Source organism: Nomascus leucogenys, chromosome 16, assembly GCF_006542625.1.
Source record: "Nomascus leucogenys isolate Asia chromosome 16, Asia_NLE_v1, whole genome shotgun sequence".
NCBI classification, from domain to species: Eukaryota; Metazoa; Chordata; class Mammalia; order Primates; family Hylobatidae; genus Nomascus; species Nomascus leucogenys.
Window position 1 is genome coordinate 39209777 of NC_044396.1, and position 20818 is coordinate 39230594.

Consider the following 20818-nt stretch of genomic DNA (forward strand, 5'->3'; position numbering starts at 1 on the left):
AAGCACAACATGCTGACCTTTCCATGATGTAAGTGTGGCCCAATACAATAAACCTGCCATCAGGTACCTGGCTTATCACTCTGGGGAATGATGCCATACTGGGCTCAGTGTTGGTCTATGCTGCTGACAAACTGGGCACTCAGCAGTGGCTGTAACCATGTTGGCCTTGGTGAGTGGAACTCCATGTTGCACCTGCATATTGTGCAGAACCATCTCTAACCCAAGCCAACTTTTCTCTTCCTCCAGTGAATTGTGGTTAGGAAACTCCCCATGAGACCATAGGTGTGGGCTAAGAGGGAGAAGGTAATGGAGCAAGAATGGAATCCGTAGATATTTGAAGTTCTTTCTCATGTAAAATATTTGTGCCTTAGGGTCTGCTTGAGCCTGATCACTTCCATTTGATGATGTGAACCCCTAATTTTATGGCTTGGCCTATTGGATGATACCCAGTTCATGATAAGCATCTCAGGTGACTTGGTGTCCCATGGTTAAACATTCTGTATCTACTAATGGCCAATAGCAGAACAAGAGCTGTCTCTTAAAAGGGAGTTGTTATCCAGAGAAGAAAGCAGGGATTAACAGCCAAATTCTGAGGACTTGTCCTGTGATTCACCTACAGGGACATGCCAAAGGCTCTAAACAGAATCCCTGTCTGCCACTGCCACTTCACATGACAGGTGTCCTGCATCATATGTTCCAAGTGGTAGAGCGGCTTGCACAGCAGCTTGGACCTGACGCAGAATCTTCTCCTGTTCTGGACCCCACTTGAAATCAGCAGCTTTTTAAGTCACTTCTCTAAAGAGGCCATAGTAGCCCACCCAAATGAGGAATATGCTGCCTCCAAAACTCAAATAGGCCCTCTAGGCATTGTCCCTCTTTTCTGGTCACAGGCGAGGCCAACTGCAACAACCTATTCTTTGCCTTAGAAGGGTATCTCAACTGACATCACACCACTGGACCCCAAGAAACTTCGCTGAGGTAGAAGGTCCTTGAATTTTTGTCAGATTTATTTCCCACTTTCTGATACACAAATGTCTTGTTAATAAGCCTAGAATAGTTCCTAATTCTCACTTACTAGATCCAATTAACTTAATGCCATCACTGTAATGAGCCAGTGTGGAATCTTGTGGAAAGGGGAAGTGATTCAAAATCCTTGTGAGCTATTGACATAGGGCTGAAGATTGATACACCTCTGAGGTAGGACAGTGAGGGTATACTGCTGTCCTGGCCAGCTGAAAGCAAACTGCTTCTAATAGGCCTTATGGACAGGAATGGAGAAAAAAAGATTTGGCAGGTCAATAGCTGCATACCAGGTACCAGAGGATATGTTCATTTGCTCAAGCAATAAAAACACATCTGCTACAGAGCTTCAATTAGAGTCGCCACCTGGCTAAGCTTGTGGTAATCCATTGTCAGTCTCCAAAATCCATCTATCTTCTGCACAGGCCAAATAGGTCAGTTGAATTGGGATATAGTGGGAATCACTTCTCCTGAACCTTTCGAGTCCTCGATGATAGTAATAAAGTCTGCAATCTCTCTAGGAAAGTGGTATTGCTTTTGGTTTGCTATTTTACTTGGTATAGGTAGTTCTAATGGCATCCATTTGGCCTTTCCCATAGCAACAGCTCTCACTCCACATGTCAGAAAAACAATGTGGGGATTCTGCTAGTTACTGAGCATGTCTATTCTAATTACACATTCAGAACCAGGGGAAAAACATACAACGTGTTCACAGACTACCCTGGCCTTACCCTGAGTTGGACTTGAGCTAAAACTCCACTGGTTACTTCCACAGCCCCTCTTCTGATTGGTGGACCACAGTGGTGTTTTGCATCTTCAGGAATTAGTGTCATTTCAGAACAGTGTCTGGTAGTTGCTGAAATGTCTGACTTTTCCGCTTCTTTAATTCATATTTAATTCACATTTATTTACCCTGGTAAAAGATTATACAATTCTCTGGGGAAGGCTGGGAGCAAGATTAACAACATAAACCTGTGGTAGGGTATCAGCATCCTTCTTTATGTGGCCCGACTTCCCTTCTGTATTAGTTCATTTGTGTTGCTATAAAAGAATACCACAAGCAGGCTAATTTATAAAGAAAAGGGGCTTATTTTGACTCATGGTTATGCAGGCTGTGCAAGAAGCATGACACCAGAGTCTACATCTGCTGAGGTCCCAGGAAGCTTTTAGTCATAGCAGATGGAAGGGGAGCCACCATGTCATGTGGTGAGAGAGGAAGCAAGAGAGAAAGAAGGGAGGTTCCAGACTCTTTTAAATAGCCAGGTCTGGCATGAACTTATTACTACAGGGAGGACACCAAGGCATTCATGAGTGATCTGCCTCCATGACACAAACACTCTCTGCTGGGCCCACCTTCCACACTAGGGATTCCATTTTGACATGAGATTTGGAGTGGACGAACATTCAAACCTTCATGCAAGGGATTCTGGTTCTACAAACCATTTCAATTCTGGGAACTGAGTGACAGTCTATGACTGTATTCTGGTGATTCATACTAGACTTTTCACTCAACCTAGAACTCATTTGCTTGTACTGATCAAATAAAAATTTTGTAGGCTTCCTGTCTATTTTGCTTCTAGGGACACATGATCAACTTGCCAACACCATAGGCCTCTCTGAGTTAAGCTACTCTGATTACTGCCTTGGCCCTGATTTCCATTCTCATAACCATGGCCTCTTCGTCTTTGCCACTTGGGCCCTGCCATCCCAGGATCCAATTACTGCCATTGCATGTAAGGATTCCAGTTCAGTGGCAATAGTTCCTATGGTAATTTCTGCCCTACAGAGAAAAGTGCCTGAAGAGCTCTTTAACAGAGCCACCACACAAATTTATTCCTCAGAGTGAAGTCGAAAGGTGCATTCTCTGGGCCCTCCCAGGGCGACTGAGGGGCTCTTGTATGATAAATCCACTCTAACACTCCAGTACTCTTAAGTCATCTGTTACCTTCCTCTGCAGTGTACCAAGGTGATCCTGGCATTTTAATGTAATTTATTATAAGTCTTTTTTTGGTCCATGTTTAAACCCAAATCAACTAAACAAACTGTCAGAACCCTTTCCAACACCCCAAATCTACATCCAGAATTTATGCTTAGTGGGGCAATATCAATCAATTTGACCTAGTCCAAATTTATGCGCCTTCCAACATTATCCAACATCATGAATATCCATTCCACACGTAGTCCCCAGAAGTCTGTCTGTATAAATTGAAAAAATATACAATGATTTTGGAGTGGAACACACCTTCAATGGGTTAAACTTTTTATCTCATCCTTTTTCACCTGTTGCCACTTGAGTCTACTTATACCTATAAAAGAAAAGAGGGTTGGTGGGGTTGGATCCTCAGGAGAATCAGCATTGTCTTTAGGACAACCACCTCAGTGAAGGTCATCACCCTACCACCAAAGAAGACTCAGCAGAACTTAGGGGTTCACCGAGCCCAGCTTCATCACAGACTTCATATATGTCTTTGTTCCAATATTCAGGGTCCTGTTTTTCCCAATCAATGTCTGTGTTTAACAGAAGAAACTTTGCTAAGCTGGGATTTAATTTGTAATGGAATTCAGCAACTAGCAGGATGAGACTCTGGGTTTAGTGTTCAGAAATCTCAGGCTTGTGGCTATAGGAGATAAGGGCATAATCTAAGACAGGCATATGCGTTTCCAGGTCATATATGCAAGGCATAGGCTTAGAAATTTGAAATCCTAAGCTGACCCTTTTTCTGTCTACTTTCTCTAGCGTGGTTAAGAGCAAACAGCCGATCTTACTGCACTCATTATTTCACAGAACTGTTCCAATTATCCAATACTTGGTCACTGAGAACCTTGTGTTATCAATACTTGAGAGTTAGTATTCAGTGGTGATATTGTGTGTATCTCTATTGCCTCTTTGTGCCATGGGCTACCAGTGTTCTTGTTAATACTGGAAATAGAGTCTTTACTGCCTTTAAATCTAATTAGATTACAGAATCAATTCCTGAAACCCAAAAACCAATTCAAAAAACTGATTCTTAGAATTCTGTTCCTTTAAAACCACTGTTGGTTCCCAAATCTATATCAGTCATGGTTCTACAGAGGAATGGAATCACTGTGTATATGGCTAACATGACTGGGAGTCAGCAAGTCTGAAATCTACATCAGCCCAGCAGGCTGGAAACTCTCATGCAGAAGCTGATGATGCAGTCTGGAGGCAGAATTTCTTCTTCAGAGGAAACTCATGCTTGCTTCTGAGGCTTTTCAACTTATTTGATGAGACCCACCCACATTATTGAGAATAGTCTCCATTATTTAAAGTGAGTTGATTATATATATCATCTGCAAAGAAACTTCACAGCACCACCTAGATTAGTGTTTGATTAAATGACTGGGCTTTGTAGCAGCTATAGCTCACCACCACAAATATCAAACACTTATTTGACTCAGGGGTCTTCAATGTGATTGTGGCAGCTCTGTCCTGGGCAGGGATGTAAGGGTAGTTGGGCTGAATCTTGCATTCTGTGGGTCATATAAGAAGTTGGCTCTGTGTGTGTCACTTTAAGGCCAGGCCAACAGGGCAGCAGCTTCTTGGAGAAACTGTTCTTGTGCAATTGCAGAAGTGCTAGAGGGCATGGGAAGCATGTGAGGCCTGTAGAGAAACTAGCATGTGGTCATTTCTCCCCACCCATAGCTGGAGTAGACATAAGTAATTTTCATAATAAGTGCAGTCTATATGAATGAACGTAAAATAAACTATGCTCTAGTGGATAAAGTTGTTTCCCACAGGCCTGTGGGTTAGCATTTCTTATGGCTATACATGTATACTGGGATTGCACAACTGAGCCCATGAATGGTTGGTTATTGGAAACTAGGTTTCTCACTGTTGGAGGCTTATCCAGTGGAAATACTTAATCGATTATATGACATGTTCAGTTTCTACTAAAAATGAACAATCTATTTCCTTTCGCAGCCAATAGTAATAATTTATCAGTGACAACACGGTGACACCTCTCAGCCTATTCTACCACACTTACCTAAACAAGCATTCATCAATCTTGTACAGTAAAAGTTTACTGATAAGCGAAGAAAGAAGACTAGAATAGCACATGTGGTTGGTATTAGAGACTGTAGTCCAGCTTGATATAGATGCAGGCGGTTATATATAGACATGTCTATAGATATGTGCATGCTAAGATGGGTTAGTATACACACAGATATTTCTTTGCTCTGTCAGAAGAGAGGGCCTAAAAGAAATGATTGGCTCAATCAATAAATGGTGGAGAACAGCTCTGTCTCCTGTGCAAAGTAATCTCAAATAATTTATGTAGATAGGTCAGCCTCAGGAATGGGAAGCATAACCTCCAATTCCTTAGGTGTGAGCTACTCATAGTAACCTCTCTCCAACCAGTACTGTGTGGAGAGAAGAGAAAAAAAGAACTTTGCAATAGAAAAAGCTAACAAACACTACATCAACAGGATGATAAGTTTAGCAAGCATTCAGAGTGTTAAGTTGTATTGCTCACATGTATCCTTGATTGAATCGGATGAAAATGGCATTTTTATAATTTAATCAGCATCATTTATTAGAAAATAACATAAAGTTAAACATTCAATTGTTCTGCTCCCGTGTGTGTGTGTGTGTGTGTGTGTGTGTGTGTGTGTGTGTGTATTATACAATTCTACTCCTAGGTATGAATATGTGTATATATATTGGAACAACTTTGCACTTGTCTACCAGGAAACATGTACAAGAACATTCAGAGCAATGTCGTGTGTAATAGCAAATAATAATCTTTTTTAAATATACATATATATTTTTATTATACTTTAAGTTTTAGGGTACATGTGCACAACATGCGAGTTTGTTACATATGTATACATGTGCCATGTTGGTTTGCTGCACCCATTAACTCGTCATTTACATTAGGTATATCTCCTAATGCTATCCCTCCCCTCTCTCTGCATCCCACAACAGGTCCCGGTGTGTGATGTTCCCCTTCCTGTGTCCAAGTGTTCTCATTGTTCAATTCCCACCTACGAGTGAGAACATGTGGTGTTTGGTTTTTTGTCCTTGCAATAGTTTGCTGAGAATGATGCTTTCCAGCTTCATCCATGTCCCTACAAAGGACATGAACTCATCATTTTTTATGGCCAACTAGTTTCCATGGTGTATATGTGCCACATTTTCTTAATCCAGTCTATCATTGTTGGTCATTTGAGTTGGTTCCAGGTCTTTGCTATTGTGAATAGTGCCGCAATAAATATACATGTGCATGTGTCTTTATAGCAGCATGATTTATATTCCTTTGGGTATATACCCAGTAATGGGATGGCTGGGTGAAATGGTATTTCTAGTTCTAAATCCCTGAGGAATTGACACACTGTCTTCCACAATGGTTGAACTAGTTTACAGTCCAACCAACAGTGTAAAAATGTTCCTATTTCTCCACATGCTCTCCAGCACCTGTTGATTCCTGACTTAATGATCACCATTCTAACCAGTTCAAGATGATATCTCAATGTGGTTTTGATTTGCATTTCTCTGATGGCCAGTGATGATGAGCATTTTTTCGTGTGTCTTTTGGCTGCATAAATGTCTTCTTTTGAGAACCGTCTGTTCATATCCTTCGCCCACTTGTTGATGGGGTTGTTTGTTTTTTCTTGTAAATTTGTTTGAGTTCTTTGTAGGTTCTGGACATTAGCTCTTTGTCAGATGAGTAGATTGCAAAAATGTTCTCCCATTCTGTAGGTTGCCTGTTCACTCTGATGGTAGTTTCTTTTGCTGTGTAGGAGTTCTTTAGTTTAATTAGATACCATTTGTCAATTTTGGCTTTTGTTGCCATGGCTTTTGGTGTTTTAGACATGAAGTCCTTGCCCATGCCTATGTTCTGAATGGTATTGCCTAGGTTTTCTTCTAGGGTTTTTACAGTTTTAGGTCTAACATTTAAGTCTTTAATCCATCTTGAATTAATTTTTGTATAAGGTGTAAGGAAGGGATCCATTTTCAGCTTTCTACATATGGCTAGCCAGTTTTCCCACCACCATTTATTAAATAGGGAATTGTTTCCCCATTTCTTGATTTTGTCAGGTTTCTCAAAGATCAGATAGTTGTAGATGTGTGGTATTATTTCTGAGTTCCATTGGTCTGTATCTCTGTTGTGGTACCAGTACCATGCTGTTTTGGTTACTGTAGCCTTGTAGTATAGTTTGAAGTCAGGTAGCATGATGCCTCCAGCTTTGTTCTTTTGGCTTAGGATTGACTTGGCAATGCGGGCTCTTGTTTGCTTCCATATGAACTTCAAAGTAGTTTTTTCCAATTCTGTGAAGAAAGTCATTGGTAGCTTGATGGGGATGGCCTTGAATCTATAAATTACCTTGGACAGTATGGCCATTTTCATGATATTGATTCTTCCTAACCATTAGCATGGAATGTCCTTCCATTTGTTTGTGTCCTCTTTTATTTTGTTGAGCAGTGGTTTGTAGTTCTCCTTGAAGAGGTCCTTCACATCCCTTGTAAGTTGGATTCCTAGGTATTTTATTCTGTTTGAAGCAATTGTGGATGGGAGTTCACTCATGATTTGGCTCTCTGTTTGTCTGTTACTGGTGTATAAGTATGCTTGTGATTTTTGCACATTGATTTTGTATCCTGAGACTTTGCTGAAGTTGCTTATCAGCTTAAGGAGATTTTGGGCAGAGACGATGGGGTTTTCTAAATATACAATCATGTCATCTGCAAAAAGGGACAATTTGATTTCCTCTTTTCCTGATTGAATATCCTTTATTTCTTTCTTCTGTCTGATTGCCCTGGCCAGAACTTCCAACACTATATTGAATAGGAGTGGTGAGAGAGGGCATCCCTGTCTTGTGCCCGTTTTCAAAGGGAATGCTTCTAGTTTTTGCCCATTCAGTATGATATTGGCTGTGGGTTTGTCATAAATAACTCTTATTGTTTTGAGATACATCCCATCAATACCTAATGTATTGAGAGTCTTTAGTATGAAGGGCTGTTGAATTTTGTCAAAAGCCTTTTCTGCATTTATTGAGATAATCATGTGGTTTTTGTTTATATGCTGGATTACATTTATTGATTTGTGTATGTTGAACCAGCCTTGCATCCCAGGGATGAAGCCCACTTGATCATGGTGGATAAACTTTTCGATGTGCTGCTGGATTCAGTTTGCCAGTATTTTATTGAGGATTTTTGCATCAATGTTCATCAGGGATATTGGTCTAAAATTCTCTTTTTTTGTTTTGTCTCTGCCAGGCTTTGTTATCAGGATGATGCTGGCCTCATAAAATAAGTTAGGGAGGATTCCCTCTTTTTCTATTGATTGGAATAGTTTTAGAAGGACTGGTACCAGCTCCTCCTTGTACCTCTGGTAGAATTCGGCTGTGAATCCATCTGGTCCTGGAGTTTTTTGGTTGGTAGACTATTAATTATTGCCTCAATTTCGGAGCCTGTTATTGGTCTATTCAGTGATTCAACTTTTTCCTGGTTTACTCTTGGGAGGGTGTATGTGTCGAGTAAAATGGCATTTTACTTCTGAGATCTTCCCCCTCCAAAACCCCATAACCACACTATAATAGTTAAAAAGAACATCAGAAGAACCCCAATGGAAGAATATCTTACAAATTCCTGACCAGCCTGCCTCAACACTGCCAACGTCTTTAAAAATAAGCAAAGTCTGAGAAACAGTCACAGCCAAGAGAAGCCCAAGGAAAAAAGGGGACTAAATGTAATGACGTGCTTTGGAAGCAATCCTAGAACTGAAAACAGACAGTAGGAAAAACTAGGAAAACACAGATGAAGTTTAAACTTTAGATAGTACTAATGTATCAATAATGGTTCATTAATTGTAATCAATGTGTCATAATATTATAAGATGCTAGCAGTAAAAAAAAATGGAAGTGGAGATCTGTCAGAAGAAAAAATTACAACAATTGTAGTGAAATGATTGGATTGGCTTTGATTGTGATTTATGAATCATGGCAGCATCTCCTTTAAACATTTAGACAAGGTGTTCTGATGAGCTGAGCCCTGGAGATGGGATTTATATGCAGAAAGGACTGAAGAAAGAATAAAAGCCAAAACATCGATTATTCATTACAAAATTACTTTCCTTTTAGGGTTAAAGCAGAGGGGACTTATTTAATGCCAGCTAAAATTGGCCTGTTTGGCTATTTGGCTATTATTCCCTCTTCCGATGTTTTAGAAAATTCAAATAATCATCTTGCTTTCAGTTTGGTGATGTGAAGCTTTAGCAAGAGTAACTCCATTTTGATATAGTCTAGTAGAACCTAAGGAACTCAATCCAAATAAGTTATCTCCTATACCTTTTATCTAACAGTATGTAGAAATTCTCTGTGCTTATATATTAATTATTTTTCTGAAAAAACAACTGATATTGTCACCTAATGTTTTGATGAAAAAGAATAGATTAGAATTAAAAAAGGAAGATGTGCTAAAAATGGTAGAAGGTATAGATACAGCACATGCTCAAATGTGCCATATTATGAAATAATTAAAATTTTAAAATGTATGCATTAAAATTAAATTCAGCATATAAAACAAATATGAGGTTTTATTTAGATGGTTCAGCATTCTCATGTCTATTTCTCTGGTTGGTTTTTAGTGGCAAGAAATTGATTCCAGACATCTCTTGTCTTTATATAATCAATACATATCAAAATTTTCCTTCTTTTGTAGTAAAAGAATAACTTTACATCACAGAGACAAGAAGATATTTACAGTTTCTTCAAATAAAACGTTTAAGAGCAATTTTGAAAAATAATTAAGTTAGTAATAAAAATTTCATTAATACTAATGAGTCGCACAGTCCACAAGATTTATCTAGGGGAAATATTTAATAGATTATATGATGTGTTTGGTTACTACTGATGATGGCTAATCTCTTTCTTTCAAAGTCAATAGTAATAATCCATCAGTTCAGTGACAGCATGGTGATACCTCCTACTCTGTTTTACCACACTTACCCGATAAAGCATTAATCAATCTTGTATAATTAAAAAGAAATGCCAAAGAAGGATATAATAGTTTACTCTTCCAAAGGCTGAGATGCAGAATAATTTTGAGGAGTACAGAGTCTTCTATTTTGGAATTAATCATTCATCTTACTTTAACATCTCATTTACTTATCCATTGTATTTTGGCTCTGCATTGCTTTGTTTTATAGTGTCTGGGTGTCAACTTTCCGTGACATATCTTAGTTTGGTTAGGTGTATCAAGTAATGAAAACAAAACACTCCAGAATAATTTTACAAAAACATTTATATGCATTTAAATCTACATTCATCATTTAGGTATTATAGTGACCATAGATGAATCTATTTTAGATATTTTATACATTGATTTTTCTTAATATTATTCACTCTGACAAATAGCTTGCTTCCTTACATCATATTGTGAATAAAATTTTAAGTTCCAGAGAGAATTATTCATGCATGTAGCTTTTTAAATTAAAAAGAGAAAGATTAGTCAACCTTTTTTCATGAGATAACCATATGAAAGGCAACCTTTAATTGCTCTTTTTGAAGTTTCTTTCTCAATTGCAAACTCAGGTTTCACAAAGCATGTTGGGAATCAGTGAGAAGAGGTTGATCTGATGATACATGGAGTCCGAATGCCTGCTGGCGGGGTGGAGAGGTGCCTGGAAATGCACACTCTTAATCACACTGAATGATGACAGGATATTTATACTTCCTAAAAGCTGGGGATTAAGACTTTTTTCATCTCTTCATTTTCCTTTCTTCAGTATACCCTGAAGCTCTTGTTCCTTACAGGTGGTTGTAAACACAGTTTTCCCACAAGTTCTGCTTCACGATTTCCTCCACTATATTAGTGTTCTCTCTTACACGCCACGCTGTGCCTAATGGCTTACCATTTCTGTGTCTTTTCAGACGACATCCTTTGTGGTGCCATAGCACATGGATTTCAGAACCGCCTGTGAGGAGGTGAGTACAGAGCTTTCTGCTTTTCAAACAGGGAAAACAGAATATAAGCAGGAAACACTTGGCTCCAATTTATATACGGAAACTCTGCTTTTGGCAGAAAATGGAGAGAGGAGGATGGGCTATTTTTCCTTCCAGATTATGTTCTCCTTCTGCAAAGATAGAAAACCTAACTGTGCATGGAAAGCCTTGGACTTTAACTCTTTCTTTAGGGAGACTGGAGCATATTGAATATAATTGACTTGCTCCTCTCCACCAACTCTGCACTTTTCAGGTAGTGGAAATGTTGGAAAGAATTTTTTTCACATAAGTGGTAATAAATTAGAAGATATCTAAGGTTCTTTTCAGCCCTAAAATTCTGTGACTTTATGATTCTGATAGTATTTAAGTAATTCAATATTATTTAAGTATTAATACACAGCAATTTAGATTCTCTGTGGAACTGTCATCACATTTCAGCATGAGTTAAAGTGGCACATTAGTATTTCAAGGATGTTAAAGAGCGTTCAAGTTTACAGTTCAATAGTGCATGGATGTGGGCCCCCAGGGAATATAATTATTCCATCTTAGAAAGAAAAACTATCTTTTTTTTTTTTTTTTTTTACTAAATATGTAACATTCAAAGCATTGTGTTTTCATTCTTCAGGCAAAATACAAATACATAAAACTTAATAATATTTTATATTTGTTTAAAAGGTTTAAAGCATTTTTTTTATTGTATATAAGCAACTCAACAAAAACCAACCATAACTGCATTATCTCTGGTAGTGTTAAAATCAAACTAGGGAAAGACTTCAGTTCTTAACCTTGTGAAGACTGTTATTTTAGTGAAATGTCATGTGTTTACAGTTCTTGCATGAATTTGTGGAAAGTAACTCCTTATTTTCTTCTAAGGCAATTGAAAAAAATATATATTTAAAAATACTTGTCACAATTGGTACAAAGTTCAGAATGTAAATGTTAGGTTTTTCAGAAAACTAATAAATTGCTTTTATATTTCTATTCTTATGTTTCTACTTTTAATGCTTTAAGCATGATAACATTTTAAACATCTCTATGCTAATACTCATCAAATTACAAGGCAGTTTTTTGTTTACAAACGTTCTCATGTGCTACACTGAATACTATGAGGTCAGAGTGTGTAAATTCTTCATTTTTTTAACTTAGCACTTATTGGTTCATATATTTTTAAAAATTGAATTAACGTTCTAGAAGCTTTGTATTTTAAATTTTAATTGTATTATTTCTGGGTTTTTTTTTTCTTTTTTTTTTTTTTTTTTTTTTGAGATGGAGTCTCACTCTGTCGCCCAGGCTGCAGTGCAGTGGCGCGATCTCGGCTCACTGCAAGCTCTGCCTCCCGGGTTCACGCCACTCTCCAGCCTCAGTCTCTGGAGTAGCTGGGACTACAGGCGCCCGCCACCACGCCAGGCTAATTTTTTTATTTTGTATTTTTGTATTAGAGATGGGGTTTCACCGTGTTAGCCAGGAAGGTCATGATCTCCTGACCGCGTGATCCACCCGACTCGGCCTCCCAAAGTGCTGGGATTACAGGCGTGAGCCATTGTGCCCAGCCCATTTCTGGTTTTAATTGCATACTTAATTTTAAATGTAGCAAGTCTTCTATTTCCATTAATGTGCAACCTTATGTCTTGAGTAGTAAGGCATTCATTGAAACCCAGTGGATATTTGTGTGAATGAGATACTTATGGGACACACGACATTCATATGGTACAGATTGGACAGTGGCCAAATACTATTTAATAAATGGTTTATTTTGGATTTCAGAGGCTGGAAAGATTTACAAGACCTTTTTGTAAACAAAATTATTTTGATGTACTGATTTGGGATATTTCTCAAATTCTATGAAGATACAGAAGATTTATTTAATTGGTAATACTGTTATGACTATACTAGCTCTTGTAAATTAGCAATCCTTAGTACTGAAAAGAGTGACAATCTGTTACTGAGATAACAATATACAAGAGGAAATTAAATCACTCATGTGAGATATAGCTAAATATTGCTGAAGTCACTATATGTGATGCCAAAGGCAATAGTGATCAATTTTGGGGTAAATATTTACTTAATGGAATCCATGTGTTCAGGAAAGTGAGGACTCATCTTTGAATAGAATGATTTCAGAAGGCTTCAAAGAGAAGGGAGTCTGGTGCCAGGACTTGAATCATGGCTAGAATTTAGTTAAGGAAAAGGCCATGATCAAAAGTAATCCAGGAATGGGAATGTAAATGATACGATGCAGTTTGAAGCACTTTGCCTAAAAGAACATTTAGTACACTACTGCTACAATGCAATACAGTATAAGACAAAACAAATTAAATCGTATTTGGCACTTGAAACATGGAAATACTGTGGATACTTGCAAGAAAATTTGCAGTCCATTTTATTATCTCTCCCTACTTTTTGTAGTTTGTCATTTCTTATATCTGATATTGTGAATATATCTCAAAATTAAGAGATCTTAAATTTTAAAGTTTCATGAAAATACATTTTGTACTTTTTGAAAGACTAGAACATAAATTAAAAAGGCCTTAACTTTTAAGTAGAAAATTGATGATATTCTACTTTTATAAAGATCCAACCTATGTCCTATATTTAAGAAACTACAAAATCTTAATAAGTGTAAATGTGAGAGAAGTTAAATGTGAGATTTGTTTAAAGAGTAAACCCATGCAAATTCATAAACATTTTCTCGATTTGCAGAAAGCATAGCTAATTAATAATTTAAATATGTTGCCTTTTAGGCAATTAGCAAGTATTGCTTTTTAATAATTCATTTAAGCAAATAGTCTCCAATGTGGATTTTGTAAAAAGTTCCATCTAGAATCGTCCATCAGTCAGAGAAGAATAATATTTGACTTATATCATTTTTAAATGAATCATCCCTTTAAAATTATAAGTTTGGTGTATATTTTATAAAGTACAAAATACATTCATACAGTATCTATATCACATGCATTCCTTTATTTATGTGCAATGGTATGCAAAGTCAACAAAGTTTGGAGACAAATGATGTTACATTAATAAAAAGAAAGAAGATGAGTTCATGCCTTCAGTTTGTATTAAAATTTGAGACCAGTAATTATGTAGGCGATTTTCAATATCTAAACAATTTGGGTCCACAGATCTGTAAAGACTTTGCAGGTGGTGCTGTTTTAGGTTTGCAGCACCAAACTGCAGCTGCTCCCATGATTTGGTCTCCCATTTTAACTCTTAAAGCACTGCAGGAAGGAGTGGAGATCAAACTTCTTCCTCTATCATGCAGTTTCCCAGTAGCGTGGCTTTAGGGAAGGTCATCCTGTAAGTTCCAGAGTAATCTCTTACTCGTATTTTTTCTCTCTAGTAGTCATTGCTTCAATACACGAAGAATAGCTGCTTCAAGATGATGTTCTTTTCAAAATTATCCATACCCCATTAGGAGATTATTGATAACCGTAATGCTCTCCAGTGAAAGATGCCAATAGCCATGTCATTGTGTACAGGACAACTGGGGGTGGCATTCTTAAATAATCTGTGTATGCGGGAAAGCACAGTGTGTGGTGAAGAGCCTGGCTGGCTGTGTGGAATTCTAGCCTTTTCTTCTTCTAGGTCCCTCTGCACTTGTCTAATTTTTAAAGGCAGATGGTTGCATTAATTTTTGTTAAGGGAGAAAAACAAATTAATACTTCTTGTCACACAGTGAGCACTATATAAATAATTATTATTAAACAACAAATAAATGAAATATATGACCACATTTCATGAGTGAGGATCTCAGTCCAGCAATGCTGATTCCCATCAAGACAGTGCCCTGAAATGGAATTTATCCTTCTTCCTTCATCTCCCAGAGAAGCTCTGAATCTAATGCACCTGTTTATTAGTCCCCAACTTCCCTGCTCAGTGCCTGTTTCTGTCAACAACAAGTGTATTTTAACTTTCCCATTTCTTCTCCGTCTTCTACTCTGCTACAAGAAATACATTTAGAACACATAACAGTGAACATATTATCTCCTTGCTCACATTTATGTATGGCGTCTCCCTTACCGTCCACCATCTGCTCATCATACAGGGCGTTGGCCCTCCTGGTCCTCTCCAGACGTCTCTCCTGCAGCGGCCCCTGCTGAACCACACAGGCTCAGCGGCGAGCGCAACTTCATTTTCCTGCATCATCACGTGGCATGCATTTTCACACTTCCATATCTTTACTCATGTGTTCCCTCTTGATTAAAATGACATTTGTTCCTCTAATGATGGTTTCCTCAATTAATTTTTTTCAAGACAAACCGCACATATTTCCTATCCTCCATAAACTCCCTTCCCTCAAGAATATTAAATTCCCGTCCCCATGTTGCTCCCATATCAGATGTCATATTGTGTTTTATTATATATGTACTTTCAAAGTAAGTACGAGGCCGAGCGTAGTGGCTCACGCCTGTAATCCCAGCACTTTGGGAGGCCGAGGCGGGTGGATCACCTGAGGTCAGGAGTTCGAGACCAGCCTGGCCAACATGGTGGTGAAACCCTGTCTCTACTAAAAATACAAAAAATTAGCTGGGTGTGATGGCAGGCGCCTGTAATCCCAGCTACTTGGGAGGTGAGGCAGGAGAATCGCTTGAACCCAGGAGGCGGAGATTGTAGTGAGCCAAGATCACTCTGCTGCACTCCAGCCTGGGGCAACAAGAGCAAAACTCCGTCTCAAGAAAAAAATGAAATAACATAAGGTAAAATAGTTACGAATACTATGAGGCCAGGGAATGTTATCAAATTCATGTCTGATTCTCTGTTAATGCTGCACAGTATTTGCAAAATTAATAAATGTGTGGGATTTTAAATGTATTTCCATGTGCACCAGCTGAATTTTCATGGTGGAACATGTGTAATATCTGTAACCTCTGGAAATGTATTTTAACTGATCTGTTTTAGCACTTAGTGTGCTGTTTTCTCCAGCAGCTATTTATTGGAATGTGCATTTGTGAGTGTGTGTGTGTCTGTGTGTATGTACTTCTGTGATTTATTCTAAAAAAAACCTCCTCATTCTTTATTTTCTGCAACTCTTGTCCTTTCAGAACCCAAAAGTGAGCTCAAAGACTGTATTCTGTTTTCCAGACAACTATCTAATAATTTGTGAACACTTTATATAGTATTTAAGTGAATGATAGCTTTGGCCACATAGAAATTAAATGAGAACACCCTCATAGCTTTGTTTTAGCACCTCAAACTTTCCCTGGATGATCTTTAGTATCTCTTTGATGTGCACCAAAAGTATATCTCTGAGCTTTCAGGGAAAACCCTTCTCTCATCCTGAAGTTCAAACAGAGCATTATTTGTGATTATCAGCTATTCCATTACACTTCTGGGGGAAAAATGTCCTGGAATACACTGTACTGAAAAATCAGCAAATGTGCTCGTTTATGATCACTTGGCTTTGATGTATTATTTCATATGTCCACTCCTCAGAGTGTCTTCCCCCCTCAGAAAGGCTCCATGTCAGCCCCTCTCCAATATCCCATTGTAAGCATGAGTGACTTTGTGTAAAAACATAGAAAAAATATGTTCTATATTAGGGAAAGTACAGTCTGCTTGTGCTGAAAGATTTTTGTCCTCTAGATATATTCACTTAAAATATTCTCTAGATTAGTCAGCCTGGTTTCATGAGCACTTGTGTGCTAATGCCATGGATGAAGAAAAAATGCTTTCCTTGCTCATGAAAAAGCTTCTGTTTTTCCTAAAAGGACACCATAACTTTTACAAAATAATTCTAGACTAATATAAGAGTGTATATGATAGAGGGCAAAAGAGTATGCATCAGCACAAGAGAACAAAAGCAGTTTAGGGAAAGAGTTATCTTTTGAGGCTGCTGTATATAAATATATTCCCATCGATATTACGGCGGATTCTTTTAAAGTAGCAGACTCCCAGTAATAGCCATGGAAATGTATATTCCAAGATAAAGTCTGGTATTATTTGACTGGGATAGCATGCTCCTTAAATCTAAGGATAGATTACACATATAAGTGATATAATATGATATTTGTCTTTCTGTGCCTGGCAATTTTTGCTTTGCAAAGTATCCTCCAGCCTTATCTATGTTGTTGCAAGTTATAGAATTTTATTCCTTTTTTACGGCTGAATAGTGTTCCGCTGTGTATAAGTACCATATTTTCCTTATCCATTCATGTGTTGATGGGCATTTAGGTTGATTTCATATCTTGGCTGCTGTGAATAGTGCTACAATAAACATGGGAGTGCAGATGTCCCTTTGACATACTCATGTCATTTCCTTTGGATATATACCTAGTAATGGAGTTGCTGGATCAGTTTTTAATTTTTTAAGGAATCTTCATACTGTTTTCTGTAAGGGATATACTAATTTACATTTCCACTAACAGTGTTTAAGAGTTCACTTTTCTCCACATCTTCGCCAGCATTTGTTATTTTTTGTCTTTTTGTTAATCACCATTCTAACTTGGGTGAGGTGGTATTACATTGTGGTTTTGAATTGCATTTTCCTTATAGTAAGTGATGTTGGAGTTGAGAGTAGAATAGTGGTTACCACACACTGGGGCGCATGGAAGGGTCAGAGATGGGGAGATGTTGGCAAACGGTACAATGTTACAGTCAGATGGGAGGAATAAGCTCTGTTACTCTAGTGCACGGTAGGATGATCACAGCTAACAATAATGCATTATATTTCACTAATAGCTGGAAGAGAGGGTTTTGAATGTTCTCACAACACTTACAATATTAGTGTTGAAAGTGATGTATATGCTAGTTATCATGATTTGATAATTACACAATATAAACATGCATCAAAACCTCACATTGTTTGCCATGAATACATACAATTACTATGTGCTAATTTTTTAAATTTGAAATTAATTGACTCTGAGGATAAATCTATATCCTCATATATATATTCCACTATGTTAAGAATGACTCAATAATTATTAAAAGAAAATGTCATTTCCAAAGTGGTCATTATTCCTATGGACTTTTTGGTGCAGAATAAGAGCTAAAGATTACATTCTATCTCAAAGGAATTACCTTTTGTGTCTGTGACAAGTGGGAATGTTAAGTGCACTTTCTAGGGAGAATATTTATATTAATCCAGATTAATATATGTATTCTGGATAAATGACAAGACTCATGGGCTTCTTTGGTGATTACTAAGGTAATAGCACAAGTTCAGAAATCTTTACAGTCTGTTTTCACAATTCCCCAAAGTATGTAAAGCAAACACATTGGGTTAGAAATCAAAAATCTTGGGTCTTAAACTAGGCTCCAATTTTAATTAACTGTGTTAATTTGGGTAGTTTACTTCACCTTGTTACCCTTATTTCCTTCTAGGTATAAACTGTGTGTGTGTATGTGTGTATGTGTGTGCGTGTGTGTTCATGCATGTCTGTGCATGTGTGTATGCATGCATGCATGTGTGTTGGTGACTAGGAATGCTGACACAGTGGAGTTTAGAGTAGGCTGGGGCAGTGGGAGGGGAAATGGAGAAATAGGAGTGTGTTCCTTCTTTTTGAAGTGATGGAAATATTCTAAAACTGATTACAGTGATGGTTGCACACCATTGAGTATATTAAAAAAACATGAATTGTACATTTTAAAGGGTTGAATTGTAGGGAATTTGAATTATATCTCAATAAAGCTATTACCTTTTTATTTTTAGATTATAAGTATTACAAAAACTCTCATTATTTTAAAAATGTAGTACATGTACCATAATCCTTACTTCCCACTTCTTTGTGTGAATTTTGTGCCATTGTTTTCATTATTCGAGAGTTCACTTTACTTGAGTTCATTCTCCTTTTCCCTTACACCCACGTTAAGTATTCAATTTCAGGCTCATCAGAGTGTGTTTTCACCACCTCTTAAATGTTATTCACCATGTTTTGCTGTAAATTGGCCACAAAATTACAACCTATAAACTAATTATAATTTTTCCTCTGTTTGTTTTTTTTTTTTTTTATCTGAAGACAAAGACAGGAATTTGTTTGCTGCAGGATGGTAACCAGGAGCCTTTCAAAGTCCGGCTGCACCTAGCCAAAGACATTTTGATGATCCAGGAACAGGATGTGATATGTGTGTCTGGTGAGCCTTTCTATTCTGGTGTAAGTAGCTTTTTCTTCTGTTGAAATTTTTTGTGTTTGTTTTTTGTTAATAAAAATGTTTATTCACAGAACATTTTAAATATGTTTTTCTTTCAGTGTCTAGTCAATGGTTCTGCATGGAATTTTTGCTTACATTATTAAGTAAGCAGTGGCCCTGTATGAGAACCTTGCCTGGGGTCCATGAACACGAATTTTGGGCCCATCTCCAGCTTGTTGTCTATGACTCCTAGCTGTCATCATATGATGGGAGTGACACTGTATTTTCTGATTATTCTACCTTTTTACATAGAGAATTAATTGAGAACCGTGCATGGTGATATCCTTTGCTCTGGTCTTATCTTTCATGACCTGGGACTATTGAGAGTGGTGCCAGGGTGGGGCTCATCCTTCAGCATCACTGAAGCAGGAGACGTTAGGCAGCGGTCACTGAACTCAGCATGAGTGATGTTCCCCTGGGATGGTGTCTAAATGATTCTGTGGGCCTCCCTAATAGAATTATGCCCAAGTGCTGTAGCAAATTCTTTTCTCCAATGCTCCAACCCGTTGAAAGATTGCACTGCTCCTAATCTAGCTTCAGAAAGAGCCATAAATTACAGTGCAAAACTGATTGCTGTACTTACTCATGTCGAGGCAGCATAGCTGTGGAAGACATCCTTAGATGAGATTAGATTTTATTCTGCTAAAAGACATTATCATAAAACAAGTTCTGGAGTTCATCATTCATTGTATAATAATGCTATTAAAGGCTTCTTTTTAACAATGTTGCCACATGTGATCTCAGAAGAAAATTATAGACAGTAGCATGTAGTCTGCTCCCTGCTTTCCCCAAACATCTGCAGCTATTTAGTATGGAGATTTAATTTGTACCTTATTAACAGACTTACCTTGGAGTGTTTAGTTGGTGGTCAATAATGCTGAACTTGAGTTCTCACATCACTTCTTACTAACACCCTGTGGGAGTCACACAAGGCCCTAAATCAATAGGCCTTTGCCAGCTAAAGATAATGGACATTTTGCAGACTGTTAACTATTCTTTTGTCACAGACCATTTAAATCACTCTGAATCATGGACCTGGATGTCAAGGTGATTAAACTGTTCCCATGGGGTTGTCCTTTCTTCCCTTTGGTTAATAATAGAGAAGTGACATGAGTCATATAACCCTCTAGAATAAATATATCACACTGGTCCCAGATCAAAAAATAAAATCAGTAAAATTTACTACTTCGATACTGAAATAATGTTATTGATTTTAAACTTCACAGTCAATAATAGCTGATACACATAGACCTATTCTCTTCTTAAAAGATAATTGTGCATATTAATAAAGCTCAGAGTGCTAGGAATAACGAAGAGAATTAAGGAGAAACATCTTATGGCATTGTCGACAAATTCAAAAAAGCATTTGACAAAATTCAACACCCATTTTTACAAAACACTTTAGCAAGATATGAATAGAAAAGAATTTTCTTATTCTGACAACTGTCATCTAATTAAAGCCTCCCACTAATATGTTAGTTAACATTGAACATTTTCTCTGAGATTGAAAGCAAGTCAAGGATAATACCTTGCTTACTAATCAATGTTGTTCACCATGCTCCTACAGCAAGTCACAAATTATATATAAAGAACAAAAATTATAGAGGAAGTGGCAAAATGGCTTTACTTGTAGATTTCATGATGATATGCACAGAAAACCTTAAGAATCCTACAAAAGATAGAATAACACTAAAATTTAGCAAGG

The 20818-nt window shown here is 37.5% G+C and overlaps 1 protein-coding gene across 4 annotated transcripts in view; it reads left to right on the forward strand.

Moving 5' to 3' along the window:
• Window positions 1-20818, forward strand: part of SNTG1 (syntrophin gamma 1) — an 858007-nt gene that overhangs the window by 467663 nt on the left and 369526 nt on the right. For all 4 annotated transcript variants that reach the window (XM_030795196.1, XM_030795194.1, XM_030795195.1 and 1 more), the window contains 2 exons: window positions 10912-10965; window positions 18942-19076. In XM_030795196.1, the coding sequence (XP_030651056.1) occupies window positions 10939-10965; window positions 18942-19076 (162 nt within the window). In that variant the 5' untranslated portion in view covers window positions 10912-10938. The remainder of the gene's footprint in view (window positions 1-10911; window positions 10966-18941; window positions 19077-20818) is intronic.